Source organism: Musa acuminata, chromosome BXJ3-3 (assembly GCF_036884655.1).
Source record: "Musa acuminata AAA Group cultivar baxijiao chromosome BXJ3-3, Cavendish_Baxijiao_AAA, whole genome shotgun sequence".
NCBI lineage: Eukaryota > Viridiplantae > Streptophyta > Magnoliopsida > Zingiberales > Musaceae > Musa > Musa acuminata.
Window position 1 is genome coordinate 10859663 of NC_088351.1, and position 25432 is coordinate 10885094.

The 25432-nt window shown below is 43.1% G+C and overlaps 1 protein-coding gene across 1 annotated transcript; it reads right to left on the bottom strand.

Annotated features, from left to right (window-relative positions):
- Positions 1 to 86: 86 nt before the first annotated feature.
- On the bottom strand, positions 87 to 25187 carry LOC103973394 (ATP-dependent helicase BRM). The gene is made up of 14 exons (XM_009387948.3): positions 24643 to 25187; positions 21986 to 23353; positions 20517 to 21833; positions 20325 to 20434; positions 19886 to 19973; positions 19720 to 19806; positions 19152 to 19244; positions 18991 to 19074; positions 16640 to 16843; positions 5722 to 5967; positions 4072 to 5649; positions 3460 to 3978; positions 1996 to 2250; positions 87 to 1006 (listed from the first exon to the last, which is right to left on the bottom strand). Exons 1-14 carry the CDS (start codon positions 24805 to 24807, stop codon positions 296 to 298), a joined length of 6825 nt encoding a protein of 2274 aa, XP_009386223.2. The 5' UTR covers positions 24808 to 25187; the 3' UTR covers positions 87 to 295.
- Positions 25188 to 25432: the final 245 nt, after the last annotated feature.

A 25432-nucleotide genomic window follows, 5' to 3' on the forward strand; every position in this document is an offset into this window, starting at 1 on the left:
CGTCTCATCTCTCCACGCAAAAGCAGCAAAAACAAAAAAGATGACACAAATAGCACACACGGCATGGAGTAGCAGAAGCAGAGCAATTAAATAATACACTAGATTTTTCTTCAGCTGTAAGTCTACAACAACATCACAGCCACCACCACCACCCCCAGTGAAGCCTCAAAGGTGAGATGGGGAACCAAAAGGATGGTGAGAGAGGATGCTAATTCCTCTTGTACAAGAGACCACCGTAGCAAAGCATTGAATGCAGAATATACTAACGGGTGATGTAATATATACATCATGATACTCACATATGACTCAGCCGTCTTTTGCCGGTGTCTGTCCTCATTCTCTTTACAGGCTTCGCCCATTGTACATCTCCTATGCCATGACGGCCACCATCTCCATCACCGAGCTGCTGCATCTCACGGTGTGGCCAGACCGATGGATGCTTCGCCTGTCGAGCATGACGTGAATCTTTCCCAAATGATAAACTGGAACTTCTGTTCATGGTGGGCGATGGTGCAGAGGCCACACGTCCCGTACTGGGTGGAGACAGTGGGCCCATTCGACCAGGGTTGGATGGGGATGCAGAACCAGTTCTTTGCTTGACAGCAGATTTATCTCTTTCTTTCCTCTTCTTCTTGCAGATAACCAGATCACCCGGGTGCGTCAAAAACTGGGAACATTCAGGTGCCTGCTCCTTCAAGCTGCCAGAAACTGACCTTGACTCCTTCTGGTGCTTGGAAGAAGACGACTTGGTCCTCTCTTCGCCGCCCATAGGAGTGGCCCTATGGGGTACGACCTTATCCCGGACGGTGACTGTCTCCAACTTGTTAGTTGGGCCTTGCTGCTTGGTTTTGCTGGAGGAAGGCAGCTTCTGAGGTTGCATCGTCACAGATCCCCCGGGACTAGAAAAGGTCACTGCATTCTTGGCTTCTCGAAAATCTGAATCTGGAAATGCAATCTTCATTATATGAAAGAACAGATCTCGAAGCTTCTCTGCTTCACTTCTCACCTGCATTAGACGAAGAAAACAGTCAAGAGCAATGTCCACCATGCCCCATGGTTCCCCGTAGATGAAAATTTTTACTAAGTTTAGGACGTTTTTATAAGAAATTTAAACATGTAGCTTCTGCGTCTCTGCTGTTTTGAAGTTTACAGATACCTAATATATACATATGAATATTCATCTGATAGCATATCCACAGGTCAAATTATCATTTACATACTCATCAGGCTTCAAAAGAACTTGCGTGCATTTAACCACAAAACTTGTAACTGAAACTTCATATTGAAATAAGAAGAGGGCGAGACAAAAAAAAAGATGGGCAGAAATGGGCTAAGACATGATATCCTGCACCAAACAAACTGAACTGAAAAAGGTGTTTGTTCTTGCATCAAAACGGGCAAAAATGCATGGAAATATTGCCGCCTATTATTCTATATTACTGCTTCATGGAAATATTTACTTGATTCAAGATCCTGATTCATTTAATACAGATAATGGCATAATGAAACCAATCAATTTTTTAACAATCGATTAGAGTAACATAACATATTTGACAATGATAAATCAGACAGTTTGAGAAGATGCAACATTTAAATATCAAAAACCATGTCTGAAGTGAATATTCGGAAGTAGAAACAACTGTTGCGGTATGCACTTTTCATTGGGCTTTATTGACCCTTTCTCTAATTATGTATTCAAGCAACATAAAAAGACCTTAAATTAGCATAGTTATGTTTGCCACTGACACCATAAAAAAGAAGCTAAAAGAAAATTGACTTGACTTTCAATAAGCTAATAATGTTTTTCAACATATGCTAAAATAGAACACATACATGGCAGACAAGCTTATTTTTAGGTGACCACAAGAAAGGCATCATGTATGTCAGGATAAGAAAAGTTCTGGAATGAAAGCATGCAATTGTTTTGCACAAATATAATCTGTTGGTATCGTACAACAGGTATTTCAACTTGATAAGAATAGAAGGAAACAGTACCTCAGAAGAATAGTTGAAATGTCGAACTATATTTTTCAGCATCAACTGCACATCTGCTATAAAGTCTGTCACACCAGAGTACTCTAGGTTGTCCACACGCAATTCAATTATCTGAAGATCTAGGGTACCATGCACCACGAGAGGAATGGCCAAACTTGAGTTCTTGTTTCTCCTCCACCAATCATACAAAATTGGCACAATTTGATTACCATCTTTATTTATTCTCCTCTGCAGCTTGCTAATGACATTCTTGCACTACAAAATAGTAGGACATTTTAGGCAAATGTTGAATTACACAGAACTTCAGTTTGTTTATTGATGTTACTAAAGATGGAAATAAATACAATGGTGATGATCCCCCACTGTTCCAATTTTTCAACATAAAAACTCTATATGCCCAACAGTCCATTTATGAACTAAGAAAAAAGATAGATATAAAAGACCAAGAACTATATAGTGTCAAAGGAAAAAAGAAATTGTAAATGCGATCACTAAACAACACCTTTAGCCAATTTGCCTATGAAGACAGCATGGTGCTACACAACAGGTTACCTGTTTCCACAAAATTATTCTTTTTTTAAAACTAGTAGTACTTAGAGAATGGTGCATCTGTGAAGGCACAACATAGAGTAATTCACAAAGCCATTGTTTAATACACAAAAACAAGTTCTGCTTGTAACTAATATCAAATTACTAATTGTATAATGGTCATCCCTTGAGTAGTACTACAGAATCAGTAAAGTGAGTGAAAAGAATTGCATGAACTACTCCAAAAATAGTTCAGCTGGGCCACCAATAGTAGTGGGCACAATTAATGGCATAAAATTATTATAAAAGATTACTACAATTACAGTGGACAACTATCAAGCAAGTCATATTTTAGTCATAGGTGCATAAAATAATATGATAAATTATGCTAGTCAAGCACCATCACTCATCTATAAAACTTTTTCGCAACTAGGGATGGCAATTTGAAACCAAATCTGTAAGGCAGTTTTCCCATCTGGCCTGGTCAGGCCAGGTTTAACCAGCTTTTGCACGAGAGGTATGATTTTCAAAAACCCAACAGGACCAAGGAGCAGTATATCCCTGCCCCATCCCCACCCAACCAGCCCTAAGAAAAAACAGTTTTGACAATTTCACACGAGTAATTTAACTATCTTCTAAATATAACTAATACATGTGCTAATGACATGAAACTCATAGGCTAGTAACAAGGTAGGATGGGCAAAAACCGATACTTCTGGTTTTCGTGTGGCCAAGGATGTTATTGTGCTTATTAACCAGACAGGAATAAGGCAATGTTTCTATACCCAGCCTGGTTTAATAAACACCCCACCCACCCTGATGCCATCCCTAATTGCAACTGCTGAAGAAAATGGAGTTCTTCCTTTCCATAATGAAGAAAGCATCAACAAGAATGGTATAGAACAATTTAAAAACTATGATTCCAAAAATGCATACCTTTCTTTGTGTACTGTCGGACATTTTTACGCCCACAAAGGTTGGGCCACCAGAGCTGTTGGTCCTACCATTCCAACTTTCCCTAGAATGTTCATTACCATCTTCTGCAGACCCAGAAAAGTAACTTAACCTGCCAGACTTCTGCTGAGGTGAAATCTTTTTAGATGGGACATTATGTCTGTGCTTCAATGATGAGCTACCTGTCACATGCCTTTGCAAACCAACCTCAGCAAATGCTTTGAGCTTTTCAGTTCTGGCTGGCATGGCATATTCATGATCAACCTGCAAGGGCAACCTTGAAGAATGGTGGGGGAAGATCCTCTCGCTGCTAGATTTTTCATCAGTTCTTTCAGAAAAACATCTTGGGCGCATACGCATGCTCCGTTTACGCTTTATTTTTGGTTGCAAAACCTGTTCATCCTCTCCGTCATCATGGTCATGAAGCCAACTACCTGATTGTTGCAGATCCATGTGGGAGTCACCTGATACTGCAATTTCACCTTCTTCTAGCTCATCAGCCTGAAAATTCCAGAGAAAATGATCAAACTCAATTTAAGAACATACAAGGCAAACAGTAATTTATTTTAAGCGCAAAATTTTACTTTAACACACCATCTTTTTTGAAGGAAGACCTGGTTTGGCATCTAAAGCAGAAAGTGATCCAAACTTTTGTGAAACCAATAAAGGAGTTTCGGGTTGTGGCAATCTACGACTTCCAGAAGATGATCCTGTGGAATCAGCTTCTTCAAATGCATGAACATTTTGGCCACCGTCCATTGTTTGCGAGAACTCATATGCACCATTATTATAATCCATTCCCTCCACTTCTTGATCCTTGTGGACTGGAAGCACATCATCGGCAACATTGAACTCTTCATCTTCGAATTCTCCAATTTCTCCCTCTTCTTCAAATGCATTCCTCTCCTCTGAGTCAATATCTGAATCCTCAGCATCTTCATCATCCAATTCCTGGTAGATAGGGATGTTTTTGGCAGTTGAACTCTTAGGGCGGCCCCTCCTCCTTTCAGTTTTACTAGGGGACAAACCAGAAAATATTGCACTTGGTTCCAGTTCAATATTGCCAGATAAGATGTTCTTTGAAGGCTTCTTTGATAAATTAGCAGCAACAGCTTCTACCTCACATGAACTAACTCGAAGCCATTTTGGGACTTCATTGTGTTTTACCATATCTGCAGTCCAATCAAGATCTTCATCCATTTGATCGAATAATTGAACTTCCTCTTCACTACGAGCAATCATACGATTCACTTCCTGCAAAGAAGGAACATCATGCACAGTTTCTTGATATCTCTCTTCATCATGAAGTAGCATCTCCAAAGTAATCCGTCTTTCCTCATGTGTTGTTCTTTGATCAAAACGACCAGCATTTATGACCTCATCAGCCATGTCCATCTTATATTGTTGGATATTGTTCCGTATAAGGCTCTCAATTGACCCAATATAGCGATCTTTACCAGCAAGATCATCCTCTGATTCTCCTGCCACTCCACTGCTCAATTCATCTTCTTTTTGATAGCTCGAGGTTTTATCAACAACAGCTTCCATGTATATGACTTTCACTTCTCTCTTTTGTCCAATTCGGTGAGCTCTTGCCACTGCCTGCTCTTCATTCTGGGGATTTGGATCTGGGTCATATATTACAACTGTATCTGCAGTCTGGAGATTTAGACCTCTTCCAGCAGCACGAATGCTAAGCAAAAAGATAAAACAATCAGAGTCAGGGCTGTTGAAATCCACGATTGCTGACTCTCGGTCCTCGAGGCTTGTTGTACCATCTATTCGTCTATAGACAAGTCTCCGCCATTGTAGGTATTCCTCTAATATATCAAGAAGTTTAGTCATGGTACTAAACAGAAGTACACGATGACCTGCTCTCTGAAGTTTTATGAGAATCCTATCAAGAATCCAAAGTTTCCCACATGATCTAACAATGAAGTCCTTGGAATAGTTACTAAAATAAGGATAGTTAAGCAAAGGATGATTACAAACTTTCCTCAACTCCATACATCTATTGTGAAGATTCTTGTACATTTTAACCTGGTACAGCGGATTCTTTTGAACTCGGCGCATCTCATCCTCAGGATCAACCCTGAGAGTACCAGTAGATTTAATCCAGTCATAAATGGCACCTTGGATAGCTGACATTCTGCATCTCAGAACAATGGAGACCTGAAAACATGCATGAAATAAATATCATATGATCTTGGAAAGAACTTACATATGGATTCACATTACACTTACCTTTCGAGGAAGTGAACCTTCGACATCCTCAACACGCCTTCTTAGCATGAAAGGTTCCAGAATCTGATGCAGCCGATGGATGATTATCACCTTCTTCTCAGTCTCAAGCCACTCATCTTCCTCCTGATTTTGTGGTGGACCATCTTTCTGAAAAGGCCTCGAGAACCAATCATGAAATGCCTTGCGATTATCAAAAACTTCTGGAAGAAGTAGATTTAAGAGGGACCAGAGCTCCTTAAGATCATTCTGCAGAATATGAACTCAACCGACAGGGGTCAGCAAATCTAAATTAAACCATCAGTAAAACTGTAACCAAATCAATCTTACTCAGATAATGCAAGTAATGATTATTTAAGTAACTTATTTTACATACACATATAGTAATTTCAATTGAAATGGGTTCCTATTTTGTGCATGGAAACAGTGAGCATAAAATTAAATTTAATCTCTATAGGGTCTCCATGTGGATCACCAAAGCAAGATTAGTCTACAACAAATCACTCAGTCAGCCAAGAGACTCGAAGATTTAGTATTTTTCAAGTCAGCCTACATCTTTCTCCAGTTATGACCAAGTAATCCAATTTATATAAACCTTTTCTGCACAGATAACACCACAAAAGAGTGTTAAATAGCACATAGTACAACGATAAGCAGATCAAGTGAGCTTGCAACTTGTTTTCCACATAGCTATGACCTCAGATGTGTAATCAAGTTATCAACACTCAAATTCCAATCTTCCACATTTCAGACATTGAACTACAGCTTATATTAAATAATAGCTTTTTAATGCGCACACAGAATCTTTTATTGAAAATTCTTAGCAAGCAGCCATTCAAGATTTTGCAAGCTTATGGGGCTGTTTCATCGGTAGTTCAACTAATTAACATAAGAAAGATGGATGTAGAAATTTATATATGACTAAAAGACGAGCAAGAATCTACTACAGTGTATCTACTACACTATCCTAAACCACTATACTTGCCACTGGTGCCATAACTTTAATTGTCAACAAGTTCTATAAATTATCAATTCATGATGACATAAAGCAAGCAAAGACCGCACTGTTCTCCACTAACAGATATTGGTTTCCCTTGATTTATCTATGGATATTGTCATACACAAAGCTCAATGGTGGAAAAGGATTCATGTTGCTGACCCTATATAGTTGAGACATTATGGCTTGTTGTCATTTTGCAAGCATGTTAATTTGGGACCAAGTTAAATTTTAACAGAAACAGACCAGAAACACAAAACAATCTTCTAGACACAACAGGAACAGCAGGGCTTCTAAGCTTATCTGGTTTGGATCACTTCTATATCCAAGCCCAGAACATTTCCCTTCTATTCCTCATAAGATACAACGATTACCAAGCAATGACCAAAATTGAGTTTCCATGATTGCCTTTATGTGACGAACAGGAAACAGAGGGTTTCTTTATTTAACATAAGGGGACGCAAGTTGGGTGACATATGGGAGTTTAATGTATTCAGGCAAGCGAAGTATCTCTTGGATGATCAATATATTGAAATTCAACACTATAAGTCCTATCTGCAGAATATGCAGTCTAAATGAACACAAAATCATGTGATCAAAGTGACTCCTGATTTGGATCTGATCAGATCATGTCGCATCATTCGATTCTTAATAAAATGATGGGATAAAACCTAATCGAGTTGATTTCAATTCCATAAACTCATTTAGCAACTTGCTCATCACCACTAAGCCTTCCAAACACTTTGATTTCAAATTCCAATCATCTCAAGAAAAAAAAAGAACGGACTAACATAATGGATGGAGGCTGCAATTTTACATTAATCAATAATTCAAATTGAGCATGAGATGCAGCATTAATAACAAATTATGCTGACATTGTATTATCATTCGCATCTTGCACGAAAATATTGCACAGGACTAGTACCAACCCTACCTCAGCTTAAAGAATTTGACAAAGTGGAAGCTTATGTCAAGACAAATTGTTTTTAGGTTCAACTTTAGGAAGATTTTATATTGATCTGTAATTTGGCTTGACTAATGTTTAAGGAAGGAAGAATTTAGTAGGTGTTAGAATGAATTTTTGAATTCAATATAATAGAATAATAATATTTCTATCTAGCTGATTAAAGATGGGCTTGCTTGGAATCCTGATCAAGTGGCTTTGAGTTTCTTCAAGTCAATCTAAATTTAATTTTTTATCTGAATATTTTATAACAATTCATTGTTACTTTAAGGGGTTACCATAGTATATGTTTTTGAAGTCCTATTTTGAGTTGTATTGATAGTCGGTAGTTGTAGTACAGGTAAATTCTACTTGCAAAAGTTGTTAAAACTATGTAGGTCAGTATTGGACTGATACTTCAAACTCATTAGCATACCAGTTTTGAAAACTGGATGTAATGATACAACGACAAGTGCCATCCGGTATCACTGAGAAAAATAATGAAAAAAATTGAAGTATCAATAATTACTGATCTATATGACACATTACAAGTCCTTCATCAGACAGGTAAATACCGGTTGTTAATGGTGTAGTTCCTTGGAAAATACTTAAAATTTTGTGGGATCACAAACTTCAAAATCCTGTCCCATCGTTAATAAAAGAGTTTAGTCAAAAATTATGGCATGAAAACCTACAAATAAAGAAAAATTATTATAGTTGATCTTGTGTTGTACTTGATGTTCATGAATGAATTTTGTTTCAACTGATGGCCAGCTCTCTCTATCTCTCTACCACTCTTGTTCTTTGTTCAATAAGCTCAAAATAAAACAGGTAGTTTTACCTTAACTAACCATCATAGTATTTTGTTTTATATTAAATCATTAGATTCTAAATCCCAATCCCTTCTTTGGCATTCCACATACCTACAGCTTTCTCAACAACTGTAACCTATTTACACACAAAGACCGTCGACTAGTGAGTCGGCCCAATTGGTTCTCCACCAAAAGCGCAGGTCCCTTCTGGTGAACCTTCCTGATTAGCTGGAGAGCAGGTGTGGCAGGCAAGATGCAGAAAGCTGTAGGAAGAGGCAATGAGCTAGGAGAGGCTCGTTCTTCGGGCGGTGAAGGTTGGTTCGAGAGCTAGGTGATCCCCTTTGCTAGGTAGCTTCCTAGTTACGCCTCCAAGCTACGTCAGTGACCTTGCACAATAGGCCTACGCCGGGGGTGTTCCGGCTCGACCCTTCCGATACTTCAGTTAGAAAAGCAAAGGCGAAGGAAGACAACAGAATCAGCAATGAACTAAGAGAGTAAAGAGTCTCTTTTGTTCGTCTACCCCGGCTTGGCATAGGGCATGGCTTTTATACATGGGCACTAGGTGGAACGGACGGGCCTCCGTCGAGCTCCTAGTACTCGGCATGGTGGAAACATTTAATGCGGGCGGCTAGCTGGAAAGGCGTTCTTCGAAGCTTCGGATGGAGGTCTCAAAGGACATCACTTTTCCTACATTCCTGCAAGGTGACATGATCGTCATTGGCACCGTGGTGGTCGACGCGAAGCCTGTTTAAGGCAGGCTGTGCTTTCTTGCTGGGGCAACCTTTGTTCATATAGGTGTTGACCTAAGGGACCAGTTTCTTTTTTCCTCCTCTCTATCTTCGTTCTCCCCCTTCCGCACGAGAGTTCACTCTCTTATTTTCTGACCTCCCCCTTCTTCTTCGGGAGGTTTCCTTCACCATTTTTGCCTTCCCCTTTCGCACGGGAGGTTGGGTTTTCTTTTGGGCCTGCCCCTTCTTTCGCTTCTGGGGGTAGGTACTCAACCGCCTAAGCGAGAGTGTAAGTCCACAATAGCGGGTGTTGGCTCGACTGCCTGGGTGGGAGGATTGGTATCAATCCACCATATAATGGGTCTTGATTCGATCGTTGTAGCGAGAGTATTGGTATCAACTTGCCGTAGCGGCTTCCATCGTAGCGGGTCTTGATTCGACTGCCATAGAGGGAGTATCGGTATCAATCCATTATAACGAATTCCGCTATAACGGGTCTTGATTCGACCATCGTGGGTGGGAGAGTGGATCCGCCAGAGCGGCTTCCACCACAGCAGGTCTTGATTCGACCACCATAGCGGGAGTATCGATATTAGTCCACCGTAGCAAGTCTTGATTCGACCACCGTGGGTGGGAGAGTGGTTCCGCATTTGCGGCTTCTACCGTAGTGGGTCTCGATTCAACCGCCGTGAGCGGGAGAGTGGTTCTGCCTTAGTGGCTTCCGTCGTAGCGGGCCTTGATTCAACCGTCGTAGCGGGAGAGTGGATCTACCTTAGCGGCTTGCCTCATGCTTGTCGTGGTGGTGCACCCCATTGGAATTTCTGCTGTTGTCGTCCTTAATGATGGCGGAGGTCCTTCGTTAGTCTAATGCTTGATTCGTTTAGGGATTCAAGCGGCTTTTTTCGGCTTCGAGCGGTGTGGCTTCCATTACAAGCATTCCTGGGCAACAGTGTAGGATTTTCAATCGTCCCAAACGAGCGAGCGCAAATGTTGTGCTACAAAAGGTGAGCCGTTTTCAGCACCCGTTGGTCTGATTGGGGCCTTTATATAACGCCCTAGTCCTTCCTTCTTATCGGGTGAGTTTGCTTTTCTGCTTGAGGTCGTTGTCAACTGCCAGGTTACACTAGCGTGTGACAAGATGTCTTCTTCTGTTTCTCCTTCTCCTTCTCGCTCTCGCCCCTTGCATCAGAGGGGTACCAAGGCCCCCGGCTTCCTCCCAGAGGGTGGTACAAGTTGGTTCCTCATCTTCAGGGGGCGTGCCTTTCGTTACCCCTAGGGTTTCTCGGGAGCTGGGCTCGATAGAAGGCGTCCATAACTGCGAATATATCGTGATTGCCCTTCAACTAGAGCAATTACATCGTCGTTTCCGTATCCCGGCAGAATTTATTTTATCGATCCCTTGGGCCGAGGACCAACCGTTTTATCCAACCCCTGGGGGTTTTTGCCTTACGGTTGACGCCCTAGAGGTAGGGCTGCGTCTCCCCTTCCATCCTGTAATCGTCTCCTGTCTAGAGCAGTGGTGGATTTCACCCTCCCAGATGGCGCCCAACTCATGGCGCTACTTGGTGACCTTTATCGACGCATATGATGATGCGGGGGTGGCGTTGTCCCGTGACCTATTTCTCTCGTGCTTCCACCTGAGCCGGGGGCCAAGCAGCTATTACTTGTCCCCTCGCGAGGGCTTGAAGGTGAGCAAAGCCGGCTCCAATAATAAGGGATGGAAGGCGAAGTTCTTTGTCGTCCGTAGCAGCTGGGGCTGGGGCTTTCCTATGGCGTGGGCGTTGTTAGCCATCGATAACACACACCCGTCCCTTTCTATGGGGAAGGTCGAGTTCGCTCAGCAGATAAGAGGGCTCCTCTTCGTCAACATCGTGAGGGGGGTGGAGACGTGTTTTGAGGAGACTACTCCTAGCCTCGTGTCGAGAGGTATGGCCGACTTCTCATACGTGGTTGTTGTTTGTTTCTGGCCCTCATCCGTTGTATTTTTACTTTAGCAGACATGGACCTCCGGAGGCTGATGAAGCTTCTCAGGCCCGTCAAGACCCACTGGCTGGTGAGCGACCTCCTCTACCGTAGGGACCATCCTGCGAGCCTTCTATCTAGGCTTTCGTGGACCCTAAGGTCGGTCCTCGATGTTTCAAGGGGGAGCAAGAGCTCTTGGTGAGGATCTCGACCTCGTCGCGCTCTTCCGGCGGGTCCGACTCGACATCATTGCTTCGTCGGAAGAGGTGTTAGGGGACCCTCCTCAAATCTCCGAGAGTGGTATATGGGGGCCTAGGCCTACTTTGGGACCTACCGCTACCCCGGAATCTTCTGCGAGGCCCGCCCTAGAATCTCTATTGGGACCTTCCGCGGGATGATCGGGCAGATCTCCCCTAGGGCCCATCGTTGCATCTTCCCCGAGGCCTCTTGCTGACCTCATCTCCAGATCACATTTCGAGGCCATCTCGGAGCAATCAGTGGGCCCGGCCAGTGCGTCGCTACGAGGGCCTGCCACAATCCTCGGTGAGGCGGGGGCATACCATGGAAAAGGCTCCTTATTGTCAGCCTCCTAATGCAGTCGAGACGACGCCACAAGGTGCACTCGAGGCCGGGAAGCCATCTGCAGTATAGGGAGGAGCTAGTGTTGAAGAGGGTCCACAAGTCATTCCGCCGTCTCACTCTGTGGGCTCTCGAGCAGAGTGGGGTTCCTTCCCGCCAAGGTCGCTCATGATCCACACGATGATCGGTCGCTTGGTCCCAACCCCCGATGCCCCCTTGAGGTCTCACTGTGAGGGCCTTACTGAGGATCAACGATTCTGGGAGGAGGTCGGGTTGGACATTGCGTATTGCCGGGGGTCGCTCAGCCCCCTCCTGGCCAGCCTAATGTACCATAGTCGCCCTGAGGTCCTAGTTGACGTATGTTCCCATAGCGAAGTCCCGGTGAGCCTCCTTCCTTGAATCTGCATGTTCTCTCTGCGTTCCTGACCATACGTTCTGCTTCTTGTTGCAACATCACCATTACGTGACGACCCTCATCGACCGAGAGTGGGAAGCTAGGGTGATGATAAACCAGTTGTCCTGGGCCAATGTGGATTTTCAGACTCGGATCCAGCGATTGGAACGGGAGTGGGGAACCAGGTTTCTAGGTTGTCTCTAGTGCTAAAGCTAGCTCATCAGCGACCTGTGGAGGCCGTGCAGAGGCTCGAGGAGACCCGAGATGAACTGGCAGTCATGGAGGATGATGCAGCGTGCAGCAACACGGAGGCTGAAGACCGTCTATATGCTCTACGCCTTGAGCTCAAAGATACTCGTCGATAGCTGGGTGACGCCCTCGAAAGAGGGAGGCAGTTGGAGGACCAGTTGTTTGCGAACTCCGACGAACTAATGACCTCCTGGCTTGACACCCAAGAGGCAAGGGAGGCTTGGGAAGAAGGGGCCAAGCCTCGGAGCGGGAGAGAGTCATGGCTGTGTACAAGGAGTCCGAGGGGTTCCAATGCGACGTCCGACAATCTGGTCAGGCCGCCTATGAGTTCGGGTATCGCATTGCCATCGGCCGCTTCAAGGCGAGGTATCTCTGGGAATGGAGGTCGATGAGGATCCCATCACCGAGCATCCAGCATATGCCGGCGTACTGAGGTTCCCTTCAACGATCACCCCACGACCCGTCCTTCCGCTTTGCCTCCTTTGTGATGCCCACAGGGCTCTGTACTCCCAACAATCAATAAAAATTTTGTTTTTCTTGCAATGAGGGTCTTTTCTTGTGGACCATTTCCAAAAGTTCCCCTGGGGGACTATGGACGACTAACTCAAATGGGGCCTTGTGATACCATGGCCACCTTTGTTTTCCCTTCCTAATCATAAGGTCCTTTGCGAATAGGTCACTTCTCTTTCCTCTGTGGCTTTGTGGCGAAGGGACTCTTGGGATTTCGACGGTTTTGCTTTCTTTTTAGGAAGCTAAACAAAAGAAAGCAAAACCGTCATCAAGTAGCAACGTATGGATTCTCGGGTGTCGCCCCGTACTTCGCCGACACCATCTCGGGTGAGGAACTTGATCGCCATATGATACGTGGAGACCACGGCCTTCAATTGGTTGAGGGGGAGGTCAATGATGGCGTTGTATGCAAAAGGAAGGTCCACCACGACAAACTTGGCCGATAACATCTTAGATCGAGGCTCCTCACCAAAGGTGACGTGGAGGGTTATTGTGCCCGGGGGGAGATGGGGTCCCCTATGAACCCTGAGAGAGAGGACGTCATCGGAGAGAGGTCACTGTGGCTAGCCCCAGCTTCCAAAAGGCATCGAGATAGAGCACGTCGGCGGAGTTGCCAATGTCAGTCATCACCCTCTTGACAAGGGTGTTGACCATCCGAACAGAAATTACTAGAGCATCGTCATGGGTGGGGTCTAGGTGGCACACATCTTCTTCTCCGAAGACGATCCTAGGCCCTTCTTCGACCCTCGAGGTTTTTCTTGAGGAGGCCAGGGCGTAGGCTTTCCAGCCTGAGGAGCTTTCGCCTTTGAAGCATGCCTCCCGAAGATGACGTCAATTTGCTTTTCCACGGATCCTCGGGGGCTAGGCGAACGCTCCCAGGGCTAGCCTAGGTGCCTTGTCAGGTGGCCCCTCCTAATGAGCTCCTCGATCTAGTACCTCATATCCCGGCACTCTTTTGTGTCATGTCCATAGTCTCGGTGGAAACGACAGTACTTGCATTTGTTCCTTTGCTCTGGAGACCCTCTCATGGGTCTGGGCTCCTTTAGTAAGCCATTCTCCTTTATTTGGAGAGATCTTCATCCTCGTCATGTTGTGGGGGAGTAGCCCCGTTCTCTCCCACCGATTGTCTGTTCGGGATGCCTTCTCCGGGGCGACTTCGGGGCCGAGAACCGAGGCCTCAAGCCCATCATGAAGGCCTGAATTTAACGAGGGGTGGACGTCCTAAATCCCTCGGAACTCCCCGACGAACCGGGTGACGAAGCTGGACAAGGGCTCATCCTCCCGTTGCCTAAGCCCAAGCAAGACAACGACCGAGGGCTTTGGTCGCACATTGGCAAGGAAGTGGAGCTCGAACTATTTGGCGAGCTATGAAAAAGAAGTAATTGAAAGGGGCTTAAAGCGACTATACCATTCTCGGGCTAGCCCCCTTAGTGTCGTCGGGAACGTTCGATACATCATAGCATTTGAAGTGCCCCGAACAAAGACATCTGGGCACCGAATGCGGCGACGTGTTCTATGGGGTCAAAGCCTCCATCGAAGGTTTCTAGGCTGAGGAGGCGAAAGCTGGCTGGGATGGGCTCCTTCTAGATACTCTGAATAAAAGGGGATGTGCGAGACATGTCGAGTTCGCTGCGTGGGTGTCGGAGTTCCTGATGAACCTCGTCGTCTAGCCTCCGGTTCATGGTCTAGAGTTGTACCTTCATCGAGTGTTCCCAAGAATCAACAGACTGGGCCTCGAATTCTTGCAAGGTTTGGGTGCAGCTTGGCGGAGAGCTGTGTTCTGCCATCAGAAGGTGTAGTGCGGCACCACCTGTCCCTTTCGATTTAGGAGGTTCTTGAAAGGTGGGGTGTGGACTCTTCGGTTGAGCATCAAGCGGGGGATGTGTAACTAGCGGCTGAGGGGGGGAGTGAGGTCGTTATGCCAAAATCGTCAACTGCGTCAACTGAGGGAGGAGCGGGGCGATGGCTTGCATTGTGTCGATGAGGGTCCAAACCTGCTAAGGAAGGCCCAGGAATGCCTCTGACAGGACGAGCAGGGTGCCCGTTCCTAGCCCTGCAGGGGAAAGTCCTGGGTCATTAAGAAGACGCCAGTAGGGTCGAGGTGGATGCATCGTTCTGTAGGAAGGGAGGCACGTGCCCTCTCTACTCGAATGAGTTAGGGGTTAGGTAACGCCTCCTCACTGGAGCGCTTGTTAGGAGTGGTAGAAGGATATTCTTGCAACATTCGACCCTCCTTCTAGCGCCAAAATGTTAACACACAGAGACCATCAACTAGTGAGTTGGCCCGATTGGTTCTCTGCGGAAAGTGCAGGTCTCTTATGGTGGCTCTTCCTGATGAGCTAGAGAGTAGGTGTGGCAGGCCGCAGGCAGGACGCAAAAAACTGTAGGAAGAGGTGATGAGCTAAGAGCAGCTCAGTCTTCGAGCAGTGAAGGTTGGTTCGGGTGCTGGGTAGCTTCCTAGTTGCGCCTCTGAGCTATGTCGGTAACCCTGCACAACAGGCTTGCGCCAGGGGTGTCCCGGCTCAATCCCCCCGATGCTAAAGTCAGGAAAGCAGAAGGGGAGGAAGACAACAGTATTGACAATAAATTAAGAGAGTAAAGAGTCTCTTTTGTTCATCTGCCCCGGCCAATTAAAAGAGTAAAGAGTCTCTTTTGTTCGTCTACCCCGGCTTGGCCCGGGGCATGGCTCTTATACCTAGGTGCTGGGTGGAGCAAACGGGCCTTTGTCGAGCTCCCCTTACCCGACGTGGTGGAAACATTTAATGCGGGCGACTTACCGACACGTTCTCCTAGAGGTAGCATATAGGGACTATCGCGATGACACCTCCGGTCGAGCTTCCTTGCTTCTTTAGGTCAGGCAGGGCGTGGTCCCCTCGTCGTTCGTCCGGAAGGGAAGGCTAGTGAAGCCGGGCCATGACGTCGCCATCTATTAATGCAGAGTCAGGTTTATTTTCCCAGCTGCGGGATTAGTGGGAATTGGCTCATGTGGGCTTTACTTCGGGAAGTTTGGGCAGGTGACATGACCTCCTGTGGATAGCTCCGAGACTTCGTTTAGGTGTTGCTCATGTGGCGGGGGAAGCTAGGAGGTGTCAGGATTCATCCCTATCAAACCCCATCTTTTATAATTTAGTCCTTGATGTCATATATCTCGTAGATATAGATAACAGTTGTCGAGAAAGCTTATATTCAATAAATTTGTTCCTTGATATAAAGTTTAATTTTAATTTTAAAAAACAATTGCTAACAACAAAAAGAATGTTTTGAATGGTTGATTAGCCCTTATTAGTATCTTCTCCTTTAAGGTATCCTCCTACTTCTGAAGATATCTTCTTTCTCGCTGTATTATCTAAACTATTCACCTTTCATACCCGACGTGCCTTCTGGACTTCCACCTATATATATTGTCCAAGATGCTTCAATTTGCAAAAAAAAAAAACAACAAATCATCTAGCCCAACACACAACTCTATCTTGTGCCACTAGCTTATTAAGTTATGGAGTATAGAAGATGCCATTGAAAGAACAATTCTTGCATAGAACTAACTATACTAGAAATATCACCTCATTTTCTTATTGTTTTTGTTTCCATGAAAAACACAAATGAACATTAAGGTTATGGAATGACATTAAAACAATAGCAACAAAGGTTACAAAATTATTACCACATTTAAAGTTGCAAGCATGTAAAATATTCATGTAACAAAAACACTTAATCGTTCACATATACGAAGATAGTTAAATGGAAAACCTGCAAAGGTGTTCCGGTAAGTAGCAGTCTTCGCTGGCAACGATATCTATCAAGATCGCGTGCCAAAACTGACTCCCTATCCTTCATCCTTTGTGCTTCATCGATGATTATATACTTCCAGTCAATTTTTGATAGCTTAGAACGATCATACATGATAAACTCATAGGTTGTTACCAGCACATTAAACTTGACAGCACAAACTTCCTGCAAAGAATCACAAATAAAATTTAGAGCTATTGCTTCTCGAAGCATGCTAAACATAAGATTGAAACATGTGCAGCAGTAAAATGTTTCATTGTTATGACAATCAGAAATAACATGGATTTTCAAATGGCTTTCAATTCCCATTGTAAACAATCAGATTATAAAAAGATCTTCAGTAGAGAACTATTTGGAGAAAACACTCAGGTGCTGCACTTACTAGTGGATCATATGTTAATGTAATTGATTATGTGAAACCCAAAATTCATTGTGTCCTAAAGCAAAAGCAGCATTATATGTCCCTTTACCTTGTCATCCTTTTATCACTAAAATGGACCTAAATCTTTTCCATGTGCTCAGGAATGTGAAATTAATTTCATTATGAAAATCTGAGCAAGTATTTAAATAGGGATAAGCAACAAAAGATAATATATTACAATCATTAGTTGCAAGGTGAATTAACATAGTTAAAAATGAACGAGCAGGTAAAACAAATTGAGATTCAGATTCCTGCAAGTGTGATTCAATGAAATAAGAGGGATCCCGGAGATCTTTACTATTGCCCATAAGCATTACATGGTACTTATGTATATAAACATATATACTATAAATACAAATATTGATCTTTATAATGTGGTCTAGAATCATAATCAACAATTAATCTTGTGTAATTCTACTCATAATCTCACCTAAACCCTTGTGCATGTTTTTAGCCATGAAGTTATTTCCAATTACAAATACCCTTCATGGCTAGAGTTTGACCACATCTTTAGTCATTTAGAACGGTTATGTAACATCCATCAATATCGAGGAACAGGCTCTGATGGTTATTTTGTGTGGTTAAGCAGAAAAGGTATTGGGGACTTTGTGTAACCATCATATTGCCCTTAGACTAAAAGGAAAACTTTACTGAAGGGTTGTAAAGCCAGACATGCTTTGTGAATATGAATGTACCACAAAAGCCTATGTAGTTGAGAAGAGAATATTTAGGTGGATACACAAAGTTACTAGAAGATATAAGAGTAATAAGATAGTAAGATAAGGCGTAGCCTCGATAGATAATAAGATAAGGAATATCATTTAAGATGACATATGTATGAGTCCTTGGATATTGTAGTTAGACATATGAATCAATTAAAAATAGTGTTAAGGAGAGGTAGACAGGACTTTGAGAAAACTTTACTCATTTTACAGAACAAAGCTCAAGGGTGGGAAAAAAATCCATGTAAAAAGGGCAAAGAAAGAATAAATGTGAAAATATTAACAAAAGAAAGAGTACCGTGACTGTGTAACATATCATGTCAGTTACATACTAATATACCAACATTTCAAGCTAATTGATCAGCTCTGACATATCAAACAATTTGTTAGTATTTGTTTTATTGGTGTACCAAAGCATATCACACCACTGGTTGATAGATACCAGTATGACAAGATTCCCAGTATGGGTACATGGTTAACAGTATTTAACCTTGAGAAGGTTGGCTCCATACATAAATTTAACAAGCAAAAAATTAAGAGCGAGGACAGGCAAGAGCCATAACATTTCATACCAAATTTGTATGAACACACAAGTCTCATGATTTCAGGGTGATTGAATATACACCCTAAGAAAGTCCTCATTCATACATTTTGCAACTGCAGCATCAAATTTTCATATACAACTCAAACTGTTGAGCTCTTCAATATACAAACAGGAAATGGTATAAAATTATTATTTAGACAAGGAGGATATATGTATTTTGTGGGATAAATAAAATGTTGAGATTTGATAGATAAATGAACAAAAATTCTTCAGGTAGTAATCTAAAACTTTGTAAATTCTTGCAACTACAGACTACAGTTAGGGTAATATCTTCTTTGACACTCCAAACTGGCAATATACAAGCTGAGATTTCATAATCCACAGGAATACGCTCCCATGTTTAACTTCATGGCTTCATACATGCATTCAGTAGACATGGTGTGCTAAATTCAAGAATAATTGTGGTCTACCTGGTGTCTCGCATGTTTCTAAGCTATACTTTTGTTAGCTATCTAGTTCCTTGTTCATAAGTTGACATGTTAGTGAGCTTCATTTTGAAACAGGACATATGGCTTAAGTAAGAAGATCCAAATATTCAATAAAGAGCAATAGATAGGCACCTAACCTGAGAGAAAAGCTTAGACCTTTCCTCCTTCCCGCCAACGTAAAAAATGCATGATATAGACGGCAGCCAATTTAGCAGCTCACTCTAAATACAAATAGTAGTGTCAATTCATGCTCTTGAAAGAGAATAAAAGGAAAACCAGCAATAGTGAAAAGAAATACCTTCCAGTTCACTAAAACAGCATTTGGAACTATAATTAAATGTGGACCATAATTCCGCTTGAACTCCATCAGGTAAGCAATCAATGCCATTACCTGTTGAAATCGCAAATGACAACCCAAAAAATAATAATAATAAAGACATTACCGGAACAAATGTTAAATTTTCCAGCTCCAGTTGATAAGTAGCTAAAGATAATAAACATCATAACCAGTAAAAATCCAGTGGCCTAGAAGTAATGTACATTGTACTACTCCAGGTTTTAAATTATTCCTAATTACTGGAGGAAAATATCTATCACTCCAACTGGCTTGTTGGGAAGGAAATTGTGTTTTGAAGTGCATAAACTATTCGTCTTTATAAGGGAAAGGAATTGTGTAGCCAACCAACTTGCTGACTATGTTATAATCAGTCAAAACAATAGGACATGGAGAAGGGAGTGGCCTAGTGATCTATTATTTTTGGAAAAGGGATTCTTCTGTACTTGTATGATTAAGTAATATATTTTTACTTTTAAAATAATTTCTATCGGGCCAAGAAGTAATGACAGGACTCAGAAATAAAGGCAACCTGGACAGTCTTGCCAAGACCCATCTCATCCGCCAAAATTCCATTCAACTTGTTATTGTACAAGGAAAGCATCCACTGCAGCCCGACCTGAAAGAAAGAAGCAGAAGAAAAATGATTTTGTTTTAAAACCTAGATTCTGATAATTCTGCAAGAAGTTTTAACCTACAAGCTGATAGTCTCTTAATGTTCCAGCTCGTAGCATTGAGGGTTGCCTTATGACCCTTTCACTCACAGCATGAGCCAAATTATAATACCTAACAACATTAACAATTATAAGCCTGATTCAGCAGCAAAAAAGAAGCAATTCAACAGGCACAACAAGCGACAACAAAAAAGAGATTGATGACATCATATTATTTAAAATCAATCTGACCATAGGCCACTGTTAGATCATATTGGTATTCATTCTTTTAATTAATTTTTCGGTGATGGCAGCACAGGTTGATATAACACCAAGTATACTAGCAGTATAATGGTGCAACAAGGTGTTAAACTTGTTATCAAACTGAGATTTTAAACCATGTTCACAATTATGAAGGAGAAAAGTAAACTCAACTAAATGACAAAGCTTATTATCACTAGACAATCAATATGATAAGACTTACTTGTTAGCAGAGCTGTCCTTTGGAGCATTCATTTCAGAGAACCTGTTTCTTATCATTACCTCCTCTCCCGCACATGATGCTGCTGTTCTGACCTCTTCAGATGAGAGACCCTGCCAATGAAAAACAATTATGCAATGCTTCAGCAGTGGATGACAAAAGCAGGTTCATATGAATAAATCAAGTAAATTGTACCTGAGCTCGTGCAGCAGCTGCAGCAGCATTTGCTGCCTCTTCAACCTCTTGGTGACTCTTTGAAGCTGTAATTTTACTGCCAAGCTTCCGAAGATACTCTTCAGTCTGAGATAAAAAGGAAGAAAGAACAGCATAACGTTGGGCTGCATCTCCTTGGATGTTCGTCTGCTGCTCTAGTAACATTTCACGATACCTATCCACATCATTGTTCTTCAATGCTTCCATTCTTTTATTTCTGTCCTCATCCTTTCTCTTTGAAAACTCCCTTAACATGCGCTCATGATATTTTGCAATCCCTCTGTTTCGTGCAGTCCGAGCATCACGAATAGCCCAGTGAGTCTCTAAGAGCTTTTTACGCCATTGAAAGATAGACTTCAGTTGTTTCTCTCTGGATGCTTTTTGCGACTGTTGAACTTGCCTTGTTAGCTCAGCACGTTGCTGTTCACATTGCCTAACAAACTTGCGGTATGGCCGATCAGGCATTGCCATTATCTCCTGTTGTTGTTGTTCAACTTCATCCCTTAGACGAGCCTGAAGATCAAGAAGCTTGAGTTTTCTCTCTTCAATTTGCAACCGTATCACAAGATCGGGCTTAATTCTTCTTCTTTCTAAATTAACAGTAAGCAACCGACTAATCTTCTTTAGATTCTCTACCTTTTTCTTGTTAAACACAATCTTACCTTCCTCAAATAGCAAATCTTTAATGTCATAAGCCAATGTCAAATTAGTAGAGTAATTTGCAGTTGTTGATCCTAAGGAGTCATGTTTCCTTGTAAATGATGGGAAATCAAAAATTGGACCATGATACTTTCGTGAAATACCATCTCTGGGAGGTGTCGTGCTACTTGTTGAGGCAGGCTTTTTCAACTGCTCAGGAACCATTATTGTGCCATCCACTGGTACAGGCTTTCCCTTGTCAATATAGTAGTCACCTCTGCTAGATAAATCTTGACTTCCCTTTTCAACCTCGTGGTCAGATTTAACAATAGAACTGCTATCTTCTGACTTGCCAATAGATCCCTTGCATACAGCTTCCCTCTCTAAACCTGCTGTACCTTGCATTTGATTGACACTAGCAGCTTTCTCTTCTCCAGTAAAGCTTTCATCCTTCAGCTGCATGTGGCCTTCACTCATTGGAGCAGACTGCATGTGATCGTTAGACTCCACATGTCTCCTATGTTTGTTATCATTGCTCTTGGCATTCGTTACCAAGTCCTGGTTAACTCCAGACTGAATGTGACCATGCTTTGGCTGAGAATCAACCGGGGTATCTGCAATTGCTTGAAGAACTTCAGGTGGTAGACTTCGTTCACCACGCTGATAGTACACAAACATAAATTCTTGCATGAGTTAGTGTTTGTAAAGAAAGATTGAACCTTTTGTCAAAGTACATATATCGAGAGAATATGCAGGAATCAGTAGACAAAAAGGTGGGAAAGAGATGTGTGTTCTGAGATTATTTTGCATACCTTGAGACGCCTAAAAGCTAAGATTTGGGCCTTCAGAACATGAAGCTGTTGCTTTGTGAACCCTATACGTTGTTTTGCTATCTGAGCAAATCCACCTTCGCTTGGAACTTGAGTACCCACAGTACCATTTCTAGGAACCGCGGGTAAGAAACTGGATCTATCCAACTGCTGCAAGGACCTCAAATTCTGCATTTGCTGCATTTCACTGCCTGTAAAAGTGTTCTTAGCATCAGACTTTTCTAGGGTCTGATTCAAGTTACCAGACGAATTTGTTAAATGTGTAACTTGCCCACCACATTCAGTGGTAATTGGGGTTTTAACAGTCCCCTCATTCTGGTTGATCCTGTTATGACCAGCAACCTGCCGCTGAATTTGCAAAGTATTGGGATTGATGCCAATGGTATCACCACCACCAGGGAGCGAACTGGACGGAAGTGCCTGATGACATTTATAAGAGCTATACCGACCAGGCAAATCACTTGGAGAGTTAACATTTGCTGAATTTTCAGTGCCAATTGGCGATGGCATTGCTGGTTGCATCAAAGACGGAAAACAAGATTGCTGTGCTGTGGGCCTAGTTTCATTTGGCTTCTGCATCACAGCCATTCTGTTGGACTGCCAAAAGGGTAGGATTTGAGAAATCAAACTCAAATTAGCAGGAACAGACAGATCAATATTATGTTCCTTTGCCCACACCTGCATTGCTTGTACCTGTGCCATCTCTAATTGATTGTTTGCAGAATTCTGCGCACTAGCTTGAGAATGCAGCAACTGAAGTGGCTGTCCTGGCACTACCATGTTAACAGATGCTAACTGCCCGTCTGCTGGGAGAGGCTTCAGATCATTTCTTTGATCAGTGCCAGTATGACCTAGTTCCAACTGCTTCTCAGCATATGTGAATTGTTCGGCTGTCCTATTAAGCATAGGCATCTGCGACTTATTAACTACCTGGAGTGACATAAGTTCCTGCATCTTTAATTTATTCATAAGCATGTCCTGATCCCTTTGAGATGGACCAGCCATATTCATTTTACCTTGCTGCAGTACTACTGAATTCCCATGAGACTTCTGAGCAGCTTGAAAAGCAAATTGGAGGTAAGCTTGATGAAGTGGATTCTGCATTTGGTGTCCTACACCCTGCCCTTTATTTTCATTTTCCTCGGGGACATGAACAGCACCAGGATGATGAGGTATGTTACCATACTTCTTTGACAACTGAGACAGATGTGAAGGTCCAGGGGTTGTCGGAAAACCAGTTCCTGAAGTGGGCCCATGTGTACCAGTAGATTGATAAGTAAGAAGGGATTTATCAACTTCAGATTTTCTTAGCTGCTGCAGTTTCTGTTGGTGTTCCTGTTGCTGTAAAGCCTGTGCCAAAGGTACCAATTTACTCCATTATCAGAACAATGGATATTACAATAACAACAGGGCAAAATTGCAACTCTATGAGCAGCAACACCTCTGATGTACCGATACAAGATTTGATTGACTCTCTCATCCGTTTTACTTGGTTGGAATTTACAAACCAAAATATTCATAGAACTGTAATCCATTTGCATGTGCATATGAAGTAAACGCAAATAGCATATGCTTTAATTACTAAGTTCATAAGCTGCAAAATCAAAGACAGCCCTCCTTTCAACAGATTTTATGACAATAAAGATGAGGATGCGAATTCAAACCCAATACTGAAGAACATATAGATTGCACCCACTTAAGAAGCACAAAACAATTACAAGCCGACAAACATAACAGAAAAGATAGTGAAATCAACACAATGTACCCTGTTCAACATCTAAATATTAGAAGTAATTCGAGAAATGAAATTTTAAACCTAACAACTGCAGAATGCTCAAACTTGTAAGCTCATTTGCAGATATATAAGATCATCTCAAAACTTGGATAAAAACCACCAAGTCCAGAAAACTCATACACACGGAAATGGACTTGAAAATCTGGTAGTTAAACCAAATTCAGAGCCATGTCGTCTCGTTTGAACAATGTGACTAAAACCAATGAAGAGACCAAGAAGATGATCGATTGAACTCTTAGCCATCTGACCAAACATCAGAGAAAGAGAAAAAAAAGAATATTCTATCATGGACTACAAAAATTGAAAAAAAAAATTGAATCACAGGAATGGACCATCAATGTATAAAAACGAGCTTCCAGAAACAACATGAAAATCGGCCATGAGTCCCAAAATCCACTACCAAATGGTCGAACTTACAAAAACATAAACGAAGAAAGAAACACCAAAGAACCTCATGAGGAGAAACAAAGAAAATGCCCCGAAGTTGCCAACCTTTAGATCGACTCGACACTGTTAACCTGGCGGCGATCGAGTAAGGACTGGCTCACAGTTCTTGGAGGACCCATCGAAAATAGTATGTGTTAATACCAAAATCCAACAAGGATCGTCCAACGGTAAAAACGCATGATTCAGCGAATCTAGGGCGCAGAAACCCAGTGGTAATCCTCCGAAAAACACCCAGGTCTCGAATTAAAGAACCCACGACTGTCCCCACTTATCCCCAAAATATGGAAACAAACAGCGACGACCACATTTTTCTCACATCCCCAGACAACGGCCGCAACCGTCACGCCCGTCAGAGTACGAAATTAAAACGAGAAAGGCGCGAAATCCACCAACTGACCTGCCTATATGCCAGCTGCTGTTGCTGGTGCTGAAGAGATTCGAAGCCCAGGTGGTTCGGAGCGGAGACGGCGGAAGAGGAGGAGGAAGGTGACGCGGCGGACGATGGCGGCGACCGCCCTGGAGGCGGGGTGGCCGCCGGATTCCGGACGTTCCCGGATTGCATGCCCAGGCCCACCCCCTTAAAGGCGCGATCTTTAGGGTTTTCAAAACCCTATAGAAGCGGAGCTCGAATGCCTCCGGCGACGCCAATGCTAATACCGCCTCTGACCCCGCCGATCACGACGCTACATCCGCAACCCACCCCGCAGTTCCACCCCCGCAATGCTGGAAGAGGTCTCTGGAACCCTTGAGGCGGTTTTCCGGCGTTCCCGAAAATTAGGAGTTTCAGAGACGCGAGATCGTAGACCGAGTAGCGAATCGCGCCGGAATACCGGGATATCGCGGTGATTTGGCTGGGAGTCGAAAACCCTCGATCGCGTGCAACGGTCAAACCCTAACCCTAGAAGACCCCCACTCTCACTTCTTGTTCTTTTTCGCTTTTCTTGTTGTTTTCGGATTCCCACGAGCACTTTAGAGCCGTCCGTTGGGTATGGATCCCGGGTCGGGTCTCTTAACCGGGGTTAGGAGTCCTTCGTTATCTGACCAATAGCCCTTGGATTTTCATGAAATTACACAACGTACCCTCGGTTTTGTCGGGACGACGAAACCGCCGTCTGGCCATCGAAACCGCGTTTCTCGTGGGCGCAGCGGGAATCGCCCCTGCTTCCGCGAGTTAATCCGTTGGCAAC